Below are 18,707 nucleotides of genomic sequence, written 5' to 3'. Positions count from 1 at the left end.
GCTGGCGCCCAGAAACCCAGATCTGCAAACTGGAAGGTCACGACGTGCCTAACTTCAGGGTCCAAGTGTCAGCTGCATAATCGATGGAGATATGCTTAAATCTATCTGTATATGTGTGGAAAATTACTATGTTTATCTATTTCTTAGCCAATCAGAAACTGCAACCTGTAAGCAATGATGTAGCTTAGACCTTGGTGAAGGGTATAACTGCTGTGATCTTTGTAGCTGTAAGCGGGGCGGCCTACGAACTCCTGTGTGAGTCTTGAAGCTGACTTCTGCCTGATGAAACTGCAAACTATCTTCAGTAAATCTTTTAATTCTGACTTCGGGTCTTCATTCATCGTATGTGGTTCTGAGTCTTTGAATGTAAATCCCCTTACAGCTTAATTCATAAAATGTAATTAAAATGTAAAATGAATTAAAGCAAAAATAATTAAATCTAAATCCATCAAATGATCCCATGATGAAAGAGGCTTATATGAAGCACTTGACGGAACCTTTTCTTCTAAGAGCGTGCAGATAAGAAACGTTTCATAAGAAATAACTTCTCTTTAGTTTGTTTATAGGCTGCTCTACAAATACTACTATGTTATTTAGAAAAACTCACATAGTCTAAGCAAAATGGTACTTAAAAAATCATATATTATATTCATATAATAAAGTGGTGTGGTGGGATATTTTTGATATTTTGTTTTTATACAGCACTATGTATTCATCTATAGCTTGGATGCTAATGTTTTCCTGCCTTTTTTATGTTGTTAATGTTGAATCTGAAAACAGATATATAAAAAAATCCCTCCTTTGAGAGGAGAGGGTCATTCATCAAATGATTTTATTTATTTTTTTGGCTGGTGGTAATTTTTTTCTAGGAAGCAATCTGTTATCAAATGTTTTTGCAATTCAACTGGTTAAAGATCACTTATTGATATACGAGAAGAATTCCTCAATGCTTTAAATGCAGAAGATTACTGCAACCTCAGGTGCTTCAATGGTGTCTCAGAGCCTGATGTGTCCAGGTTTTCATTTAATATAAATGGAAAGAAATGTACAGCACTGTCCAAATGGCTGATTCTGATTAGTATGAATGATTATTAAAACAAATGATTTTTTATGAGCAAAATTTTTAACGAGGCAGTAGGTGTATATATCACTATATATAAATATTTATTTATTAGCAAGAAATATGGGGAAAATCCTCTCAAAATCATAGCAGAACATGACTGGGTCAAATATAAAAAAATACTGTTTCTCTATAGTCAAAATTCTAATTAAAATCAATATATAATCATAATAAGTGCCTGCCATATGCCACTACCAGATATGGCACAGCATTATCATTATTTTTTATAAAATTACATGCATTTTATATTACTAATATAATGTGCAAATCGATCTCTTCACTGTAATCTTGGAAACAAAAGCTGGAACCACTAATGACACTGACAAATAGACAAATATTTTGAAGGAAAAACATTATGGCAATATTCCAGCAGTACCCGAAAAGGCAGTTATTTAACCTCTGGATGTGTTCCTATAAAACTATAGAACTTTCAATTGAATCTCATCTGTAGATCTTTTGGTCCGATTTCTGTGACTTCTGTGACTTGAGTTCTTCATCCTGCATATGAACCTTGTAAGACACAGAATCAAGTTCTTGAACTGAGGCACTGGGCTGTTTTTTGCAGCAGCGGTCTCGTATGGCTCTGAAAACAGCAGTGCCGGGTACAGACAGACTTGGGATCCCAGCCAGGAAAAAGATTATTACATAGATCCAAGATGGATATGGCTTCTTCTCTAGGGTTGGGAAGTTTTCCTATAAATGAGAACAATATTATTTAATCAATTCCAAAAGTAGTGCTTTGCATATTACAGTTTTTGTAATGAGAATCAGCTTATGTTAAATGATTGATAAGCTTGTAGATCACCGAATCAGGGTCCCAGGCACTGTAGAAGATTTCCTTGGTGACGACGGTGGAAAAGTAGAAGATGAAAATGGCTAACATGATGAGGGGACTAATGTATCTCCATGTGGCTTGCCAGAATATATTAGGCTTGTGTCCAATCATAAATATCAGGTCTTCATTGAACCTGTTCATAAACATGAGACACAATCATTTATGGCTGATTTCAGTGAGCTTTATCTAAACAATAAAGTCATAAACTCCGTGGAAAACATCCGTGAATTGCTGATACATTATCAAACTGTTATGCATACTGTAAAACAATGTGTCTTCCCATCATGTGTTCGAGAGGTGTTAAAAACCATTTAACTGCAAAAGTACTAGGCTCTGACCTACCTGTCTATCCCATAGACGTAAACGACTCCAATCATCTCAGAAAAAGCAATGATGAGGAGGGGAATCGAGCCAGCGAAGCTGTCGAACAGGGCTAGCCAGTAGTTCCCTGAGCCCTGCACAAATATAAGCCCAACCAGGCAGCAGACCAAGCACGTCACCCCTGTCGTCAACAATAAAAGGAAGAATTTAAGCTACTTCTGAAACAATATCATCACTTGGATGGAGGTGTGTAAAATCTGCAATGCATTCTTCACTTAAATTGTCATTGATGGTTCCATACAGAACCTTTAAAGGGTTAATTCACCCAAAAATTAAAATTCTGTCATTAAATACAGAATCACCCTCATGTCGTTCCAAACCCACAAGGCTTTCGTTAATCTTCGGAGAACAAATGAAGATCTTTTTGATGAAATCTGAGAGCTTTTTGCCCCTCCATTGACAGCCTGTGCAACTACCATTATCAGGCCCAGAAATTATATCATTAATGTAATCCGTGTGACTCCAGCAGTTTAACCTCAATTTTATGAAGCAACATAAGTGATTTATTTGCTAAAAAAAACATAATTTAGTACTTTATTAACAAAATTTTAATTTCCAACAGGTGTCGCTTCATAAAATTGAGGTTAAACCACTGGAGTCGCATCGTTTACTGTAATGATGTCTTACAAAGTAGTAGTTGTGTAGGCTGTCAATGGAAGGACAGAAAGCTCTCCGATTTAATTAAAAAATCTTCATTTGTGTTCCGAAGATGAACGAATGTCTTACGGTTTTGGAATGACATGAGGGTGAGTAATTAATGACAGAATTTTTGTGTGAACTAACCCTTTAACATTTATGCAACCTTTCCATTGAACAAAAGGTTCTTTATAGTGTAAAAAGGTTCTTTAGATGATCAAAATGTCCTTCACACTAAGAAAAAAGTCTTTTAAGAACTGACCACTAAAAGATACTTTGGGGAACCAAAAATGGTTCCTCTGGAAGTGCTGAAGAAAAAAAAAAAACCCTGTGTTTATAATCACAGAGTCTCTGTATACCTGAAATGGCCTCTTTGGGCCAGCTTTTAGGAAAGACCTTCAGGTCCTGCAGGGGAACCAGAACACCCTCAATGTTGCCAAACATGGAGGACAGGCCGAGGCAGAAGAGCATGATGAAGAACAGGACGGACCAGAGAGGAGACAGTGGCATCTTAGTGATGGCCTCAGTGAACACAATGAAGGCCAGACCTGTTCCTTCCACACCCTGTGAAAGTGTGAAAACTACTGGTTTATTTCAATCCCACAATAACTGTATTAAATCTTTGGACGAATAATGAAATTCAAAACCCAATTCCATGTGACCAATCAGAGCAGTGCATTCTCTTGGAAAGGACTGGTTTAGAGAGAATTTTTTATCAAACCGTTTCAGACACTGTGAGAAAAGAGGTGATGCTGCAACGTATTACAAGTCGATTAAAGTGTTTTTTGTTTTTTTTACCTTGGATGCATGTAAAACTATTGTTCAGTAAGCGACCTCTAAAACAAAATTCAGAACCTTTTAATAGCATAAAAGGCGCATTTTAAATTATATGCCTCAATTAAAAGTAAAAGAATGCTGTACAATTAGTTCTCATTAAATTGATAATATTGATATTCATGTTGGATAGAGAGGATAGACCCTCACATAAAGGTCCTGGTGATTTTATTGCAATAATTCATTCTAATATCAAAGTCAAAGAAGATTTTTTGTTCCTCATTTTGATGTACATCCATGAGAAATGGATTATCAAAAAAGAAAAAGAAATATAAGGTCTATCTATCGGTTGCTGATTGGATGGAGGCAGATCTGAATGCAAGCTTGCAGTCGATTCTAAGAAAGAGAGAAATCTGACATTTCACTGAAAGATCAAGTTATGCATTTAAATAAAAAATTGCGAGGTCAAAAAAAAAATTTCATAGATGAATCGTTCACAATGAAATCAATAACATGCATTTAGAAAATATATTTTAAATGTAACATTTATTATAATAAATTTTCAGGTTTTTTAATACAAATTAACATTAGAAGTTTGTATGATAATTATTTTTAAATATTGTTAATAATTAATTGTTAATATTTTTATGGTAATAATAATGCTTTTAAGATATATTGGTAAATTAGCAAAATTACACATTTTATACTCATTTCATTTATTAGAGGTATATTTGTATCTCTATTAGTGATATTTGTCTTGGAAGTCCTTGATATAGTAATTTTGGATGGGCATCACCCATCCCTATACTGTACCTCACTGAGAAAGTTGTTTAGATCACAGGTCTTCAGGGCGAGGGTGCCGATGATGTCAGAGTTTGTAGAATTGAGGCTCTGGAGAACCTCTTGATAGTTGCTCTGATTGATGTATCCTTCTGGCATGTCAAACGTGTTCAGAAGAGTCAAGATGTTCCTGCATTACATGAGTGGTATATATTCTAGTTTAAATACATTCAAACACTTTTACAATAAGGTTTAACACTTTAACAAAAGTTAATACATTATAGGTGATGTAACAACATCTTAGTGTTAGTTAATTAACTAATTATTCATGTTAAAAATAAGATATTACTACATGTATAAATAACACAAACTAAGCTTAATCCAAACTAGCTTAAACTAAGCCAAAGAAGTATACTTTAAAATGCTCACGCAAAAGTGTAAAAGTGGTTTTCATATTTAGTTTATATTGCGGATTTTATGTCCCCATAAAACAATACTGCATATTTTAATTTGCATATCAAATTTCAAGCCACAGGTTTCCATGCATAGAAATATCCCATTAGCAAAAAAATCATTATGATTAGTACCTAAGAGTAATTTAGCCATTTTGAGTATTAGTATATACATTTACTTTTTTTTTTTTTTAAATGTGTAAAACCACTAAATAAGTTTGTCTACTTACTAGCACTTTTTTGCCCTAAATCACATGACCTGCTGAAAGTGACATCATATCCTTGGAGTGAAAGCAACTCCGGGGCTGTGTTCGAAATCGCCCCCTATACACTCATTCACTATTCCCACTAATATAGTCGAATTAAAGGAGTGAATGAAAAGGAGTAAATTCGGACACTGAGTGCTCCGGAAGGGATGCTGCTTTTGCATAGTTTGTGCTTGCTGTTTAATAATCATTTGAAACGTAGCAAACTGGCAGCTCCAGTATAATGAAAAGATTTATCTTGGACTCTGTCATGGAAACTAGCATGTATAAACCAAAATTAAACAATTTAATAATCAATTAAAAAGGAATTTATACCTGTATGATATTACGCTGTAGCCACATTGGACCAGCGGTTTTGGAAATGAATGGATGGATGATTCAGCTGTAGGCGCCATTTTCTGGCGAGACGCGGGAATTCATTCGGCACGAGCCTCACAGTGCATTATGGGTATTTTCTGGCCATTGAGTGTACATCAGTTATACACTCTTTATTGCGGTGCATTATGGAATTGAATGAGTGCACTCGATAACGGCCATTATGGTTTTGGACACCACTACAAATGGCTGTCCCCTCAAATAGTGCCCTATTTAAGGGTATAGGGTGCGATTTCGGACACAGCCCAACAAAGTAAGGGTGCATCTCAATCAGCTCCTTAGCTCCCAAGCTTGTGAATCAGTATATCGTGTACACGAGTCCAGGCACTGGTAAGGACCCTGGCTCACTTCACATTGGGACAGCGTCTGTACAACATCACGGCTGGTATTAATCAACATTTCCAGTAAGGAAGCATAGTGAGCATTGATGCTCCCTGGTTTTTGCAGTGAATTGTGGGATTTTTCAGAGAGCAAACGTCCTGGAAAGATTTTGCGATTGAGAATTGAGACAGCCCTTATAAAGGCTGACTCCCTGATCAGTGCCCTGATTACTGAACTAGGGAGCTGATTGAGACACCCAAGTATTTGGAAATGTATAAACCGTAGCATTTTCAGTACAACACCTTTTTTAACTAAAACCAGACATTTTTTATGCGTTTTAGCCATTCATTTACACGGTACTGGCGTTTTGAGGGCATGAAAACACAAACTTTTGAAAATGTAAACTACAATCACAAATTTTTTTGCGTATTACGTGTTCAGTCTATAGGCATGTGCGAGTACTTTTTTCCTGAAATTTTTCCGCTTTATAGTCCAGGGTCACTTGTAGTAATAAACCTGTAACGGTCACCAGCTGGAGTGCCCTTGAGAGCCACCAGAGGGCACTCCACATAAGACTATCATATTCACTCACAGACTACATTTCCCATCCTGCATCTACCTGGACTGATTACTTCATACACCTGCACTGCATTATTCACCTGCACTGTTCCTGATTACAGTCACACCTGATCCTCATTCTATGGACTATTTATGTCTCACACATTCTCACCCTCACTGCGAAGTCTTGTTGTACTGTTAGTCTGCATTTCTGAGCGTTTTTCCCGTGTTTGTTTTCTGTTTTTGACCCTGGACTGTTTACTGTTTCTGACTCTGTTCTGCCTGCCCCTATCTGGATTGTTTATTGGACTGTTTATTGCTGCCTGCCTTGACCACTGCCTGTTTACTGGATTACGAGTTTGGATTACCCTTATTGAATAAAGCTGCAAATGGATCTTACTGCGTCCTCCACTTCGTAACAGAAGACTTCGCCGCACCAAGATCCAGCAGCGATCGTCATCATGAATCCAGCAGTCAAGATTATGCGTCTCCGTCAAGGAGAGCAACCCGTTGAGAATTACATTGTTGACTTTTTGGATCTTGCCCACCTGACTTCTATGGATGAGATATGCCTGATGATATTTTTTCGTGGAGGGCTATCCGAGCCGCTCAGTTCCTTTATGCCACTGCATCACCCTAGCTGGACTCTGAAACATTATACTGACTTGGCCCTGCAACTGAGCGGCTCACATTTTTCAGTGAGTTTGGCGTCTGCCGAGTCTAAGCCAGAGCTTCACGTCACGTCAGCCGAGCCAAGAGTCTCGTCCCGCCGAGACTGAATCTGTTCCTGAGCCTGAATCTGATCCTGATACTGAGCCTGAATCTGTTCCTCTTCCTCTTTCTGCGCCTGTGTCTTCGGACAAGATGGCCGAATCCACGCCTGTGTCTTCGGACAAGATGGCCAGTGTCTCAGGACAAGATGGTCTCCGCCGAGCCAGTGTCTCAGGACAAGATGGTCTCCGCCGAGCCAGTGTCTCAGGACAAGATGGTCTCCGCCGAGCCAGTGTCTCAGGACAAGATGGTCTCCGCCGAGCCAGTGTCTTCGGACAAGATGGCCGCCGCTGAGCCGGTGTCTGTTCCTGTCCCTGAGCCGGTGTCTGTTCCTGTCCCTGTGTCTGTTCCTGTTCCTGAGCCGGTGTCTGTTCCTGTGCCATGGTCGCCTCCCTGGCCGCCTGAAGGGTCGTCTCCTCCCTGGCCGCCTGTAGGGTCGTCTCCTCCCTGGCCGCCTGAAGGGTCATCTCCTCCCTGGCCGCCTGAAGGGTCGTCTACTCCCTGGCCGCCTGAAGGGTCGTCTCCTCCCTGGCCGCCTGAAGGGTCGTCTCCTCCCTGGCCGCCTGAAGGGTCGTCTCCTCCCTGACCGCCTGAAGGGTCGTCTCCTCCCTGGCCGCCTGAAGGGTCGTCTCCTCCCTGGCCGCCTGTAGGGTCGTCTCCTTCCTGGCCGCCTGAAGGGTGTCCAGTATCGCCTGCACAGCCTGCTCCGCCCTGGCCTTCCGCCCTGCCGGAGTCTTCAGGTCCTCTTCTGCTGCACGGGCCTGGCCCTCCATCCCGCCCCCGGGTCCGCCTCCGCTTCACCTCCCTCCTGGACAGTTTTAGGAGCGTCTGGAATCCGCTCCTTAAAGGGGGGGCTATGTAACGGTCACCAGCTGGAGTGCCCTTGAGAGCCACCAGAGGGCACTCCACATAAGACTATCATATTCACTCACAGACTACATTTCCCATCCTGCATCTACCTGGACTGATTACTTCATACACCTGCACTGCATTATTCACCTGCACTGTTCCTGATTACAGTCACACCTGATCCTCATTCTATGGACTATTTATGTCTCACACATTCTCACCCTCACTGCGAAGTCTTGTTGTACTGTTAGTCTGCATTTCTGAGCGTTTTTCCCGTGTTTGTTTTCTGTTTTTGACCCTGGACTGTTTACCGTTTCTGACTCTGTTCTGCCTGCCCCTATCTGGATTGTTTATTGGACTGTTTATTGCTGCCTGCCTTGACCACTGCCTGTTTACTGGATTACGAGTTTGGATTACCCTTATTGAATAAAGCTGCAAATGGATCTTACTGCGTCCTCCACTTCGTAACAAAACCAACCTCGTCGTCCTTCCGGACAAAATTGCTCTATGCTTTGGCCATCTTGATTGTTTGTATTCACCGCTCTAGAAGAATGCATATGTACACAGACTTGTAGTGTTTCTTTACAAAGTGATATCGCCAACTACTGGCCTGGCATGCATAATACAGCGGTTTTAGTTGTTTTCATGAATCCGTGTGAACATGGATCATTTTGACAACGTTGTAGTCTAAACTTTTCAAACGTGCGAAATACCTTTTCATTTTTAGTACATTGTTGGCATCTAAACATATCCTAAGTCATAAACCTAATTTTTTTAGAAGACTTATATTAATAGCATTAAGAAATAACATGTCCACCCTGTTGTGGCAATTTATTCTGGACATGAAAATGTTTCTTTATTTTAAAAAAAAAGATTGTATATATCTATTATAATTATTCTAGAATGTTAATCTTCTGCTAGGAGGTTTTTGGCTTCATTAGCATAAAACATCCACCCTGTTATAGGCTACATATTGCATTGTAAAAATGTCATGTAACAGGATGGACAAATTTCCTAATATGTGAAATATTTGGTCAGGATGATTAGGTTGGTATCTAAGGGTAAAGGGTATCTCAAGGTTATTGAGTCCTAAGCTTGACCAGTGTATTTTCAGATAGACAGACATTTTCTCCCTCTGATAAGATCATTTAATTTTAAAAATAGTTTTCAACAAACCTGCTCAGTCCAACATCCACCAAACTGTATGAATGTCCCATTAGTTAGTTCATATTCACATATTAGTTTATTGCATTAACTATAATAATTGCAAAAACCTCAGTGCCAAGAGATACCAAAATAATCTTTGGATAAGATTCAAGGTAACAGCAAATGAGTCACTCAAATGAGTGCCTTTTACAACATCTGTGTTTTTTCAATGAATCACTTTTTCCCCAAACAGAAGGTCAGATGATAATGTTATGACAATAATAAGCACTTACCCATCTACACAGTCATCAAATCGCTCTGTAGCTCTGAAACCAATGATGGTGTAGATGACAGTGGCTGCGTAGATCGAGGTAAAGGCGTTAATGATGGAGATGATAACCGCATCTTGCTCACAGTTATTGCTGATGGAAAGAGAGAGAATAATTATTAGATTGTTAATCATTGAGGTGTTTGCACAGAAAGTTGGGTGTAAGAATAAGTTGATTGTAAGAATAACAATCAATAGCTTTATTTTATAAAACAACAATCAGAAAGATATTTGTGTTTAGTCTCAACTACCTCAACACACAGAAAAACACTAAAACAATGAACTTACTGCACAGAGTTATAGCTGGAGAAGGAGATGAGACCTCCAAAAGCCAGAGAAAATGAATAAAACACTTGTGCACCTGCATCCAACCATGTGGTGGGGTTTGCTAACTCATTTAACTGCACACATGCAAGCACACAATTTAGTTGTTAATGATAGTAATGGATGTGGTAAAACTTTGTGTATGTTATGAAAGTAAATCTCTTTTGAATTTGTTTGACTTTGGCACTCACATCTGGAGTGAAGAGGAACTTAATGCCGTCAACGGATCCTTTCAGAGTCAGTCCTCTGATCAGGAAGATCGTAAGGACTAAGTATGGCAACGTAGACGTCACATAAACAGCCTTGGAGGAGAGGAAATAAAATCTGATGATAAAATCTTTGGGTATGGTACAGTGAGTTCAAACTTTACATTGCGTGGCTCTTGATTTAGAGATAAACACTTTGGACATTCTGGAATTATAAGCCTTTTTATTGCAACAGTTAAAACAAAACCTTTAATTGTTCACAAGAGCAGTAAAGCTGTAAAACTGTTCTGTTTAGAACTTTTTTACAAGCATGTGTCCTTCCTTACGATACATTATAGTGATCTTTATTCTTTATTTCAAAATTCATTTATAGCATTCTTATGAAATAAAAAGGGATAACCTTTGACAACTGTATTGATTACTGTTTTACTGGTAGACCTGTCTTACTTGAGCACAAATGATTATAGATTTGCACGGGTTGCCCAAACTTATATTATATTATATTATATTATATTATATTATATTATATTATATTATATTATATTATATTATATTATATTATATTATATTATAGCAATGAAGATATAAAAAATATTACTGCTGTTAATTACAATTGTCTAAATATATACACATGATATAATCATTGTTCACAGATTGGCCTGATATAATCAAGGTTATGTTTAATCGTTTTTTCGTTTTTGTGTTTCATTGCAGTTTAATTCTTGATTTAACCTTATTAGTTACTCATTTGAGTTACAGTTTCTAGTTTAGTTGCCTTTGTCAATCCCCTGTATATATGGACTTACATTTAATTGGTTCCCTGTTGGTTATTGTCTTTGGTTTGGTTATTCTCCTATGAATCTCCTTGTTCATTAAAAACTCTTTGTATGTATTACATGAGTCATGCATGTTGGAAAGCAACACTATAGAACTTGACAATATTTAGTTACAATACCAATGTCTTAAATTATTCACATTCAAACCTTCAAATCTTAGAGCTTTTATTTTGGCGGAATACTGGTGACATGCGGTAAATTTCTATCCACAGAAATTGTGTGAATGTGTAAAAAAGAGAACATGAAAAACACATTATGAATGTGTTTATTAAAAGTGCTATTATATTTAAAAGTGATACTTTGTTCATTATTTAGTGACTGTTGTTTATTATTGGCTGGACTAAATTCCAGGTGAGAGGAGCTCAATCTTTGAGCTTTTATTTTGTCAGAACTTTTTTGGGAAATTGTGGGAATGTGTAAATAAAGTTAACCTACACATTTACGTGACAACGGTGTATTAAAAACAGAAAAGTTTTTCCTTTGTGTTTTTCCGCATACAGACGACAGTGTTGTCAAAACGATCCCTATTCACACGGATCCACGAAAACGACTAAAACCGCTGTCTTATGCTGCCGACTGAACACGTAATACGCATGTGGATGACATCACTGTTTTACCAAATTGGCGTTTTTGTTTGCACGGAGACGATAGCAGTATAATTTTCAAAAACTGGCACATTGAAACCCTTTCTCAAAAGCTTGCATTTTCAGGCCCCCAAAGTGCCGTTATTTGAGCAGCTCTACCTTTCCAGTGGTTTCGATCCCACGGATACAGCAGACAAACAGCACTGCCCAGGCTGAGATCAGACAGAGGACCATCCACCATTGCAGATTCCCTGTCTCATCTATGGCAGCAGAAGTGTTAAGAGTCTTACGATACCAGAAATAATCCACAGGTGAGCTCTTCTCACACTCGGAAATGAATCCTGCCAACAAAGAACAGTCATTGAACCTTGAACAAAACATCCATTCTATCCATTCAACTTTTAGTTCCTCCTCAGGATGTTCACATTACCTGTCCTGTTGGCGTTAACGGGACACTGGCTCCAAGGCAGAGGGTCCTGGAAGGAGTTGAAGAAGTACCACATGACCCAGGCTATGATGGTGTTATAATACAGACTGACCAGAAAGGACACACACATAGACGCAATACCTGTGAAACAGAACATGTTAGCTTGTACACAGGAAATAACATGCAGTTGTGTATAGTATTTGAGTAAATAGTTGCTACTCAAGTATCTTTTTGGCTACTTTGTATTTTGACTGAGTATTAAGGATATTAGCAACCTTTACTCTCTATTTGACTACATTTTTGAATTGGTATGCGTACAGTTTTATAGTTTGCAGGGCCTAAAACTAGAACTTTCTGCCCAAAAAAGTTTCATGGCCAGTAAAAAAATATTTAATATGGGCAGTACATTTTCTTCTGTCTTCTGTTTTCATTTCTCCTGTGGCAGCGCTGGTGACAGAAGAAAATATACTGGCCATAAATATTTTTTTTATATGAAACTTTGCCATGAAACTGTTTTTGCAAAAACAGGCAGTTATGACACCAAAAGTTTAGATACCAGTGAACATTCACAATTCTCTATTCCAATTTCGATACTGCAGCTAAAACTACTAGAATTAAAAAAATTATTAAAGACAAGTAAACAGTCAGTGTAATCGGTTGATTATTTTGATGATTAATCAAGTAATCTGATCTTTTTTTTTTTTTTTTATAAAAATTCACCTATTGATTGTTACACTTTACTGCTCAAACCCTTGTTTAATTTTGGCCGAAGACATTTGATTCAAATGTTTACTTAATCTTTAATATTTGGCCACTTCTTTATGACAGAAATGCTACAGCTACTGTAATTTCTTGAACAAGAATAAGTGGACGTCAAAACATGCGAACTCAAAGCAAGAGTTGCGGTTGGCGTAGGTTTATAAATGGTTTACCTTACAAATCTGATGAAATGGCACACATTGTGTTCCCAGATGAATGTTATAAGCAACCCAAACTCACAACATATGCAGAGATGGAGTTTGAGACGCGCTCCACACAAATAAATGTTCAACGCTATCTCACGACCAATTAGTACGAATTCGTATGAGTGAGGTCGTACGAATTTGTACGATTTGTCTAAACCCACGTGATGGGTAGGGGCGGGGTCAGGGGTAGGTCATTCGTATGAATTCATACGAATTGGAAATTCGTAAAATATGTACGATTTAGCAAAAATCGTACGAATTCGTACGAGTGAGGTAGTATGAATTCGTACGAATTAGCCACCTCGTAGAATTCGTACGAATTGCCGTGAGATCAGGCTGAAATGTTTAACAGTTCGTGTGGAGCAGCATGTAGGCTAACGTTACTGTGAATGGAGCCGCTCTGAGACGCAGGTAAGAAACCTACACACATATGTAAATAAAGCCCATAGGTTTATATGCCTGTGTATTCACAATATTACTATGCTACTGTATACTATGGTTTTTAAATGCTTTTAATACATCGTGCAGTTTAGTATTCGCGCAATGTCTGAGATGAGGCGATTCGGATGTTTGCGCGTAATGGAATGTGCTCCCTTTCGGGTCTTCTTGCACTTGAATATTTAAATTGTCAAGGCATAAACTTTCGTAACAATGCAGCGCCAGCCCGTCAACTGTCCACGTCCATGGAATTTTAGAATTCATAAAAATGTTACCGGCCGACTGACAAGTTACACCATTTCATATACTCGCCAACGTCGTTTGGCACTTGCCGAGTGTTGCTTTTAGGCCCTGTACATTTGTAATGAAAAAATAAAATGGTATGCGTATTTGGCGTGCTGTCCGAGGAGAGTGCTTCGGTCACAAACGTCATTTCTGTTACAAAAGAAGCAATATTGCCATCTACAAGGCATTGAAGGTACTATATCTTGTGCGTTTTGCCCTTACTCACCCAAACTTGTCAACAAGGCTATACTTTCTGTGCACTTGAGCTTAATTGAGACTTGGGTCTGTAGATGTTTCAGAGGCTGTTGTGTTGATTGCAATATTGAGGTGTTCAGTTTTATTTAGACTTTAGAAAATAAACGTGATTGCTCTCCTCACAAATCAACTGTTTCTTATTATTCACTGATTAGGTGTTGAGGACTATCTTTGAGCCTATATTCAGTCTGAGTAAAATACTGAAGTAAAATCAGATACTCTAAGACTTATACTCAAGTGGTATTGAAATTGTTAACTTGTAACTTGTTATGGAATCATTTTCACTGTAAGGTGTCTGTGCTTTTACTTAAGTATGGTTTTCAGGCACTCTTCTTTACACCTCTGGTAACATGTCTGTCTGTCTATCTGTATTATATTTAATATAATATTTCATATTTTGCTCACCAACTCCGAGCATGTAGGGGTTAATAGTACTCCACACCCCCACACTGCCTTTCCTTAGCCGCTGACCAATGGCAAACTCCAGATGAAGAAGAGGGATTCCCTCAAAAACCAGCAGGATTAAGAAGGGAATCATAAAGGCACCTGAAAGAAAAGGTCTTTTATTTTCATTCAGCATGTCATGGGTTTGTGTTTTCTGTAGCCACTGTGTTTTTTCCTTCATTTAGGCTACAAAAGTGAAACGGCTTCTCGAACAAGAAAAAATGTAGGGCGGGACTTAATCAGCAGTTGATTAGATCGTTGACGATGGGTGGTTGCGGGCTCGATGGTGTTTTATGCCCCCAATGGCTCCTTAGAGGCAGCTAACCCTACCCTCAACCTTAAACCTACCCATCCCCTCGCTGCCTGGAAGGCGACGTTGGGGGCATAAAACACCAAAGACCGGTTGGGGTTTGCTATTGCTGTGATGTCATGTGAGTGACAGGTTGTCCCCGACTCGCGCTAGTAAACATTAGAGAAGAGATGTTGTTGAAAAAGGGAGGGGAAGTTATTTTGATTAAAGATTACAAGGGCACATGAATAAAATACACATGTGTGTGTGTGCATGAATAAATCATTTATAATAAATACTGCAATATGCCAAAAAAAAAGAAGAAGAACTGATCATTTGGATTTCATGGTGACTTAAGATTGCCTTTTTATTTATATTTCATTTTATAAAATCGTAGGCTGTGTGAAATATATTACTTATTCTGTTGTACATTTCCATTAATGCTTTTTTGATACTTAAAAGGAGCAAAGTCATTTCCAGAACTGTCAGTCATTTTCACTGTAGTTGAGTTAATGGTTGTCTGCGACGCTGTGACCCTTTAAGATTTTCTCACTTAAAGTGATCTTACCATGCTGTCTAGTTAACCTTGAGCTGAGGTCTGTTAAAAAATGACTTATATTTATGGCACTTGCAGGGAACCTGTGAAAACTAACATGACACTTTAAGAGCCTAAGTTATGATAGCATCTCATAAAAGAAAATCCATTACACAAATTTATATCAGAGTAATCATAGTTCATTGCCATCTCAGAGAACATAGCTACATATTCACTAAAATTAATGTACTACTGTAAAGTCATAATAAATGAATGCAGGATCCCCTTCAAATAGCATAAAAAGCGTTCAGAATCTTAATTTGTTTAATTCTGATGCAATAACAATAACTTTAATAACTAAGGTATTTTAGAAGCTCTGGTAATCATTGCGAACGTTTATTAATGTTTGTATTTAGGGGTGAATTCAGGTAAATTGGGACACTTTTTCCTTTGAGATGACTGGAAAAACAATTATCCAATTTAATTAATATTAAATATGTTATTTCAACTATGGAGAGAGGAAGAAAACACAATTTAAACACACCTTTCTTACTTTCACAGTTTCTTTAATTGGACAAACTAGTGAAAGTATGAGATAATTATAGATTTTTAGTTAACATCAAATAAGAATAATTTTACAGCATTTATTAATCTTAGTTCATGTTTATGTCAACAGTTACATTATTAAAATCAAAAGTTGTGTTTGTTAACATCAGTTAATGCACTGTGAACTAATGTGTATTTTTATTAACTAACAAAAAATGTATTGCTCATTGTCAATTCATTTCAGTTATACATTAACAAATGTTAACAAATGAGACCTTATTGTAAAGTATACTCTTTTTCTTAACCTCAACTAATTAAAATGATATATTGTGTTCAAAAATGTTCTGTAAAAACACATTTTAAATATTTTTAATATTATTTTGAAATGTAAGACTATTTTGTCTGCTAAGCCAAATTTTAGTTTGCAATTTATGTATCCTATAAATAAATAATTAATTAATTTAAAAACACTTTTAAAAACTGGTTATTTTTCTTTGTTTAATTCACATATCAAATATCTCATATTTCATCTCTGGCGTGCTCTTCATCAACACTGTTCTGGTAAACAAGCACACAAAAACTGTTGGTTGTGGTGAATGCTGCAATTGAGGAACATAATTTGTGTAAAGGTTGTAATTTTCACAAATTTTTTTGATATTGTATTGTCTTTGTATTGGATTTTCATATAGTTTAAGACTGAAAGTCTGGGTTTGGGACAAGGGTAAAACAATAATATTTGCATAAAAGCCATTTTAAAAGTTGGGACTGTTTAAGAAAAGCTAAATAACAAAAGCATGGCAAATGGTTCACAGGACATTTTTACTGTATTGTGAGGTTCATATTACAAAAAAAAACCCAAAATTGAAATCTGCTAGTTTTAACTGGGTATAAAAGTTTTTTATACACTGTAAAAAATTTCTAACCCTCCCAAATCAAAAATTTCAAGTGACCGATAACATCTAAATTTTTCAATTGGCCCAAGTGAAATTCTGTAAATTATAAAATTAAATTGACAGATTTTCACTTGGGCCAATTGAAATTTACAGAATTTCACTTGGGCCAATTGAAAAATTTAGATGTTATCGGTCACTTGAAATTTTTGATTTGGGAGGGTTAGAAATTTTTTACAGTGTATGTATTTTCAACTGAAATATACATTTTAATATATACAGTTTCAGTGGGAAATGCAAATAGATGTTGAACAAAGTCCAAGTTGATTTTATATTCCTTATTAAAATCAATACCTCCTCAAAAATATATACTATAACAATATTTATTATTATTTTTAATGTGCTACTATTTGGATATATCAATAAATATGTTATTCTATTCTTTTGAGATGGCAATAATTCTTTTTTTTAGATTTGCAAAGGGGGAATATAAAATGATACTGCTTATGAACAGACAATTCAAAAATGTAAAAACAAATGATGTTTCTTCTACTATGTAAAGCAAAAAACTCCATTAAACATACTTTTCTTACTCTCACTAATTGCATCATATGAGAATTATATTCATAATTCATATGAACCAATTAAATTGGTCCAACACATTTAATTTAACACATTATCTCACAACGGTGCATGGGTGTGAGAGCTGGACACTAAGAAAGGCCGATGGCAGGAAAAGTGATCAATTCGAAATGTAATGCTGGTGGAAACTAACAAATACCATGCAGCTGGAAAACTATAAAGAAGTACTGGATCGCATAAAACCAGAGACGTCACGAGATGCTAAAATGACTATGACTGACTTACTGTAGCCAGGTTATGCGTGCAAACAAGCTAAAGAAGTCAGTAATGTTGGGAATGGTCATTGGAATCAGAAGAAGTGGATGGCAATGAACTCACTGGATCAACGCCATCAAAACAGATGTGAACATTAAGCATAGAGATAGCATGAAGAATGATAGCCCATAAGGTCACTGAGAATGGGAAATGGTTAGAGCACCCCACATAAATGCAAGTAAGCACTCACCTCCTCCATGACTCTGACACAAGTAAGGAAAACGCCAGACATTGCCCAAACCCACACAGAAGCCCACACAGGTCAGCATATACTGGGCTTTGTTGTCCCACTTAGGTCTGTCTCCAGCCTCCTCCACCTCCAGCCGTTCCAGCTCATCGTGGCTCAAGATCCGGTCATCCAGGCCTGGGTTAGGCAACTTCAGCTTCATGATTTCCTCGGCTCTCTGCAGGTTAGCAGTCAGGATCTGTGGCTGAATCTCTGATGGTGTGGACTGCAGGGAGCTTGCAGAGATAAGGACTTTCTGAGTGGATGGAGTGAGTATATGTAGTGAACTTTGGCATCATCCCACCAGGTCAATGAGTCACGGTGTGCCTTGAAAATAGGGAAAATGTCCTGTCAGGTGAATACTGTGGATAAAGGGCTGTGACTGAGACTCTGCGCATGGCAATAATTAATGTCTTATCAAAGATTGGGAATCCAATGACACATCCACTCAGGCACATGTCACTTCATACCCATTCTTGTGTTTAATAACTAAAGATAACGATCTTTGTGACACAGAGATAAGTCAGTACCCTTCAGTGTCAAAGATCCTTAACAACAGTCCAAACATCACACGAAGAAATAGTCACATTACAGATGATATATTTATTCAGCATTTCTAGTTTTCAATGAGTCATTAAAAGCAGTTCACTTTAAACCAACTTGATAAAGGATGATATTTTTGTTATTCTTTCCTGTGATTCACATGTGAAAACCATAGTGCTTGGACTGCAATGTGTTTATCAGCAACCTTCAATTCACAATTCACATAGTCGGGTATATAGAATATAGGGATAACTTCTTTGCAAAAACAAACACACACCTCTCATTTTACAACAAAGAGTGAAGGACAAATACAAAAACAAAAATACATTCTAAGAAAAGTCCATACATTTTTTTTTACTGTTTTAATATGAAAAAAAATTCTGTATTGATTTTTTACAGGCGTTTTCCCCATATTTTAAATTATG

At 37.4% G+C, this 18,707-nt stretch overlaps 1 protein-coding gene across 1 annotated transcript; it reads right to left on the bottom strand.

Annotated features, from left to right (window-relative positions):
* Nucleotides 1–1,561: 1,561 nt before the first annotated feature.
* slc6a19b (solute carrier family 6 member 19b) lies at nt 1,562–17,902 on the bottom strand (the record flags this gene model as incomplete). Its single annotated transcript, XM_079895865.1, has 12 exons — nt 1,562–1,813; nt 1,926–2,088; nt 2,298–2,457; nt 3,332–3,536; nt 4,560–4,716; nt 9,558–9,686; nt 9,881–9,993; nt 10,108–10,218; nt 11,702–11,883; nt 11,973–12,110; nt 14,318–14,458; nt 17,704–17,902. 12 exons carry the CDS (start codon nt 17,900–17,902, stop codon nt 1,562–1,564), a joined length of 1,950 nt encoding a protein of 649 aa, XP_079751991.1.
* Between the last annotated feature and the right edge of the window lie 805 nt (nt 17,903–18,707).

This window comes from Squalius cephalus, assembly GCF_949319135.1.
Source record: "Squalius cephalus genome assembly, chromosome: 15".
Taxonomy (NCBI): domain Eukaryota; kingdom Metazoa; phylum Chordata; class Actinopteri; order Cypriniformes; family Leuciscidae; genus Squalius; species Squalius cephalus.
This window is presented reverse-complemented; position numbering and strand designations above follow the sequence as displayed.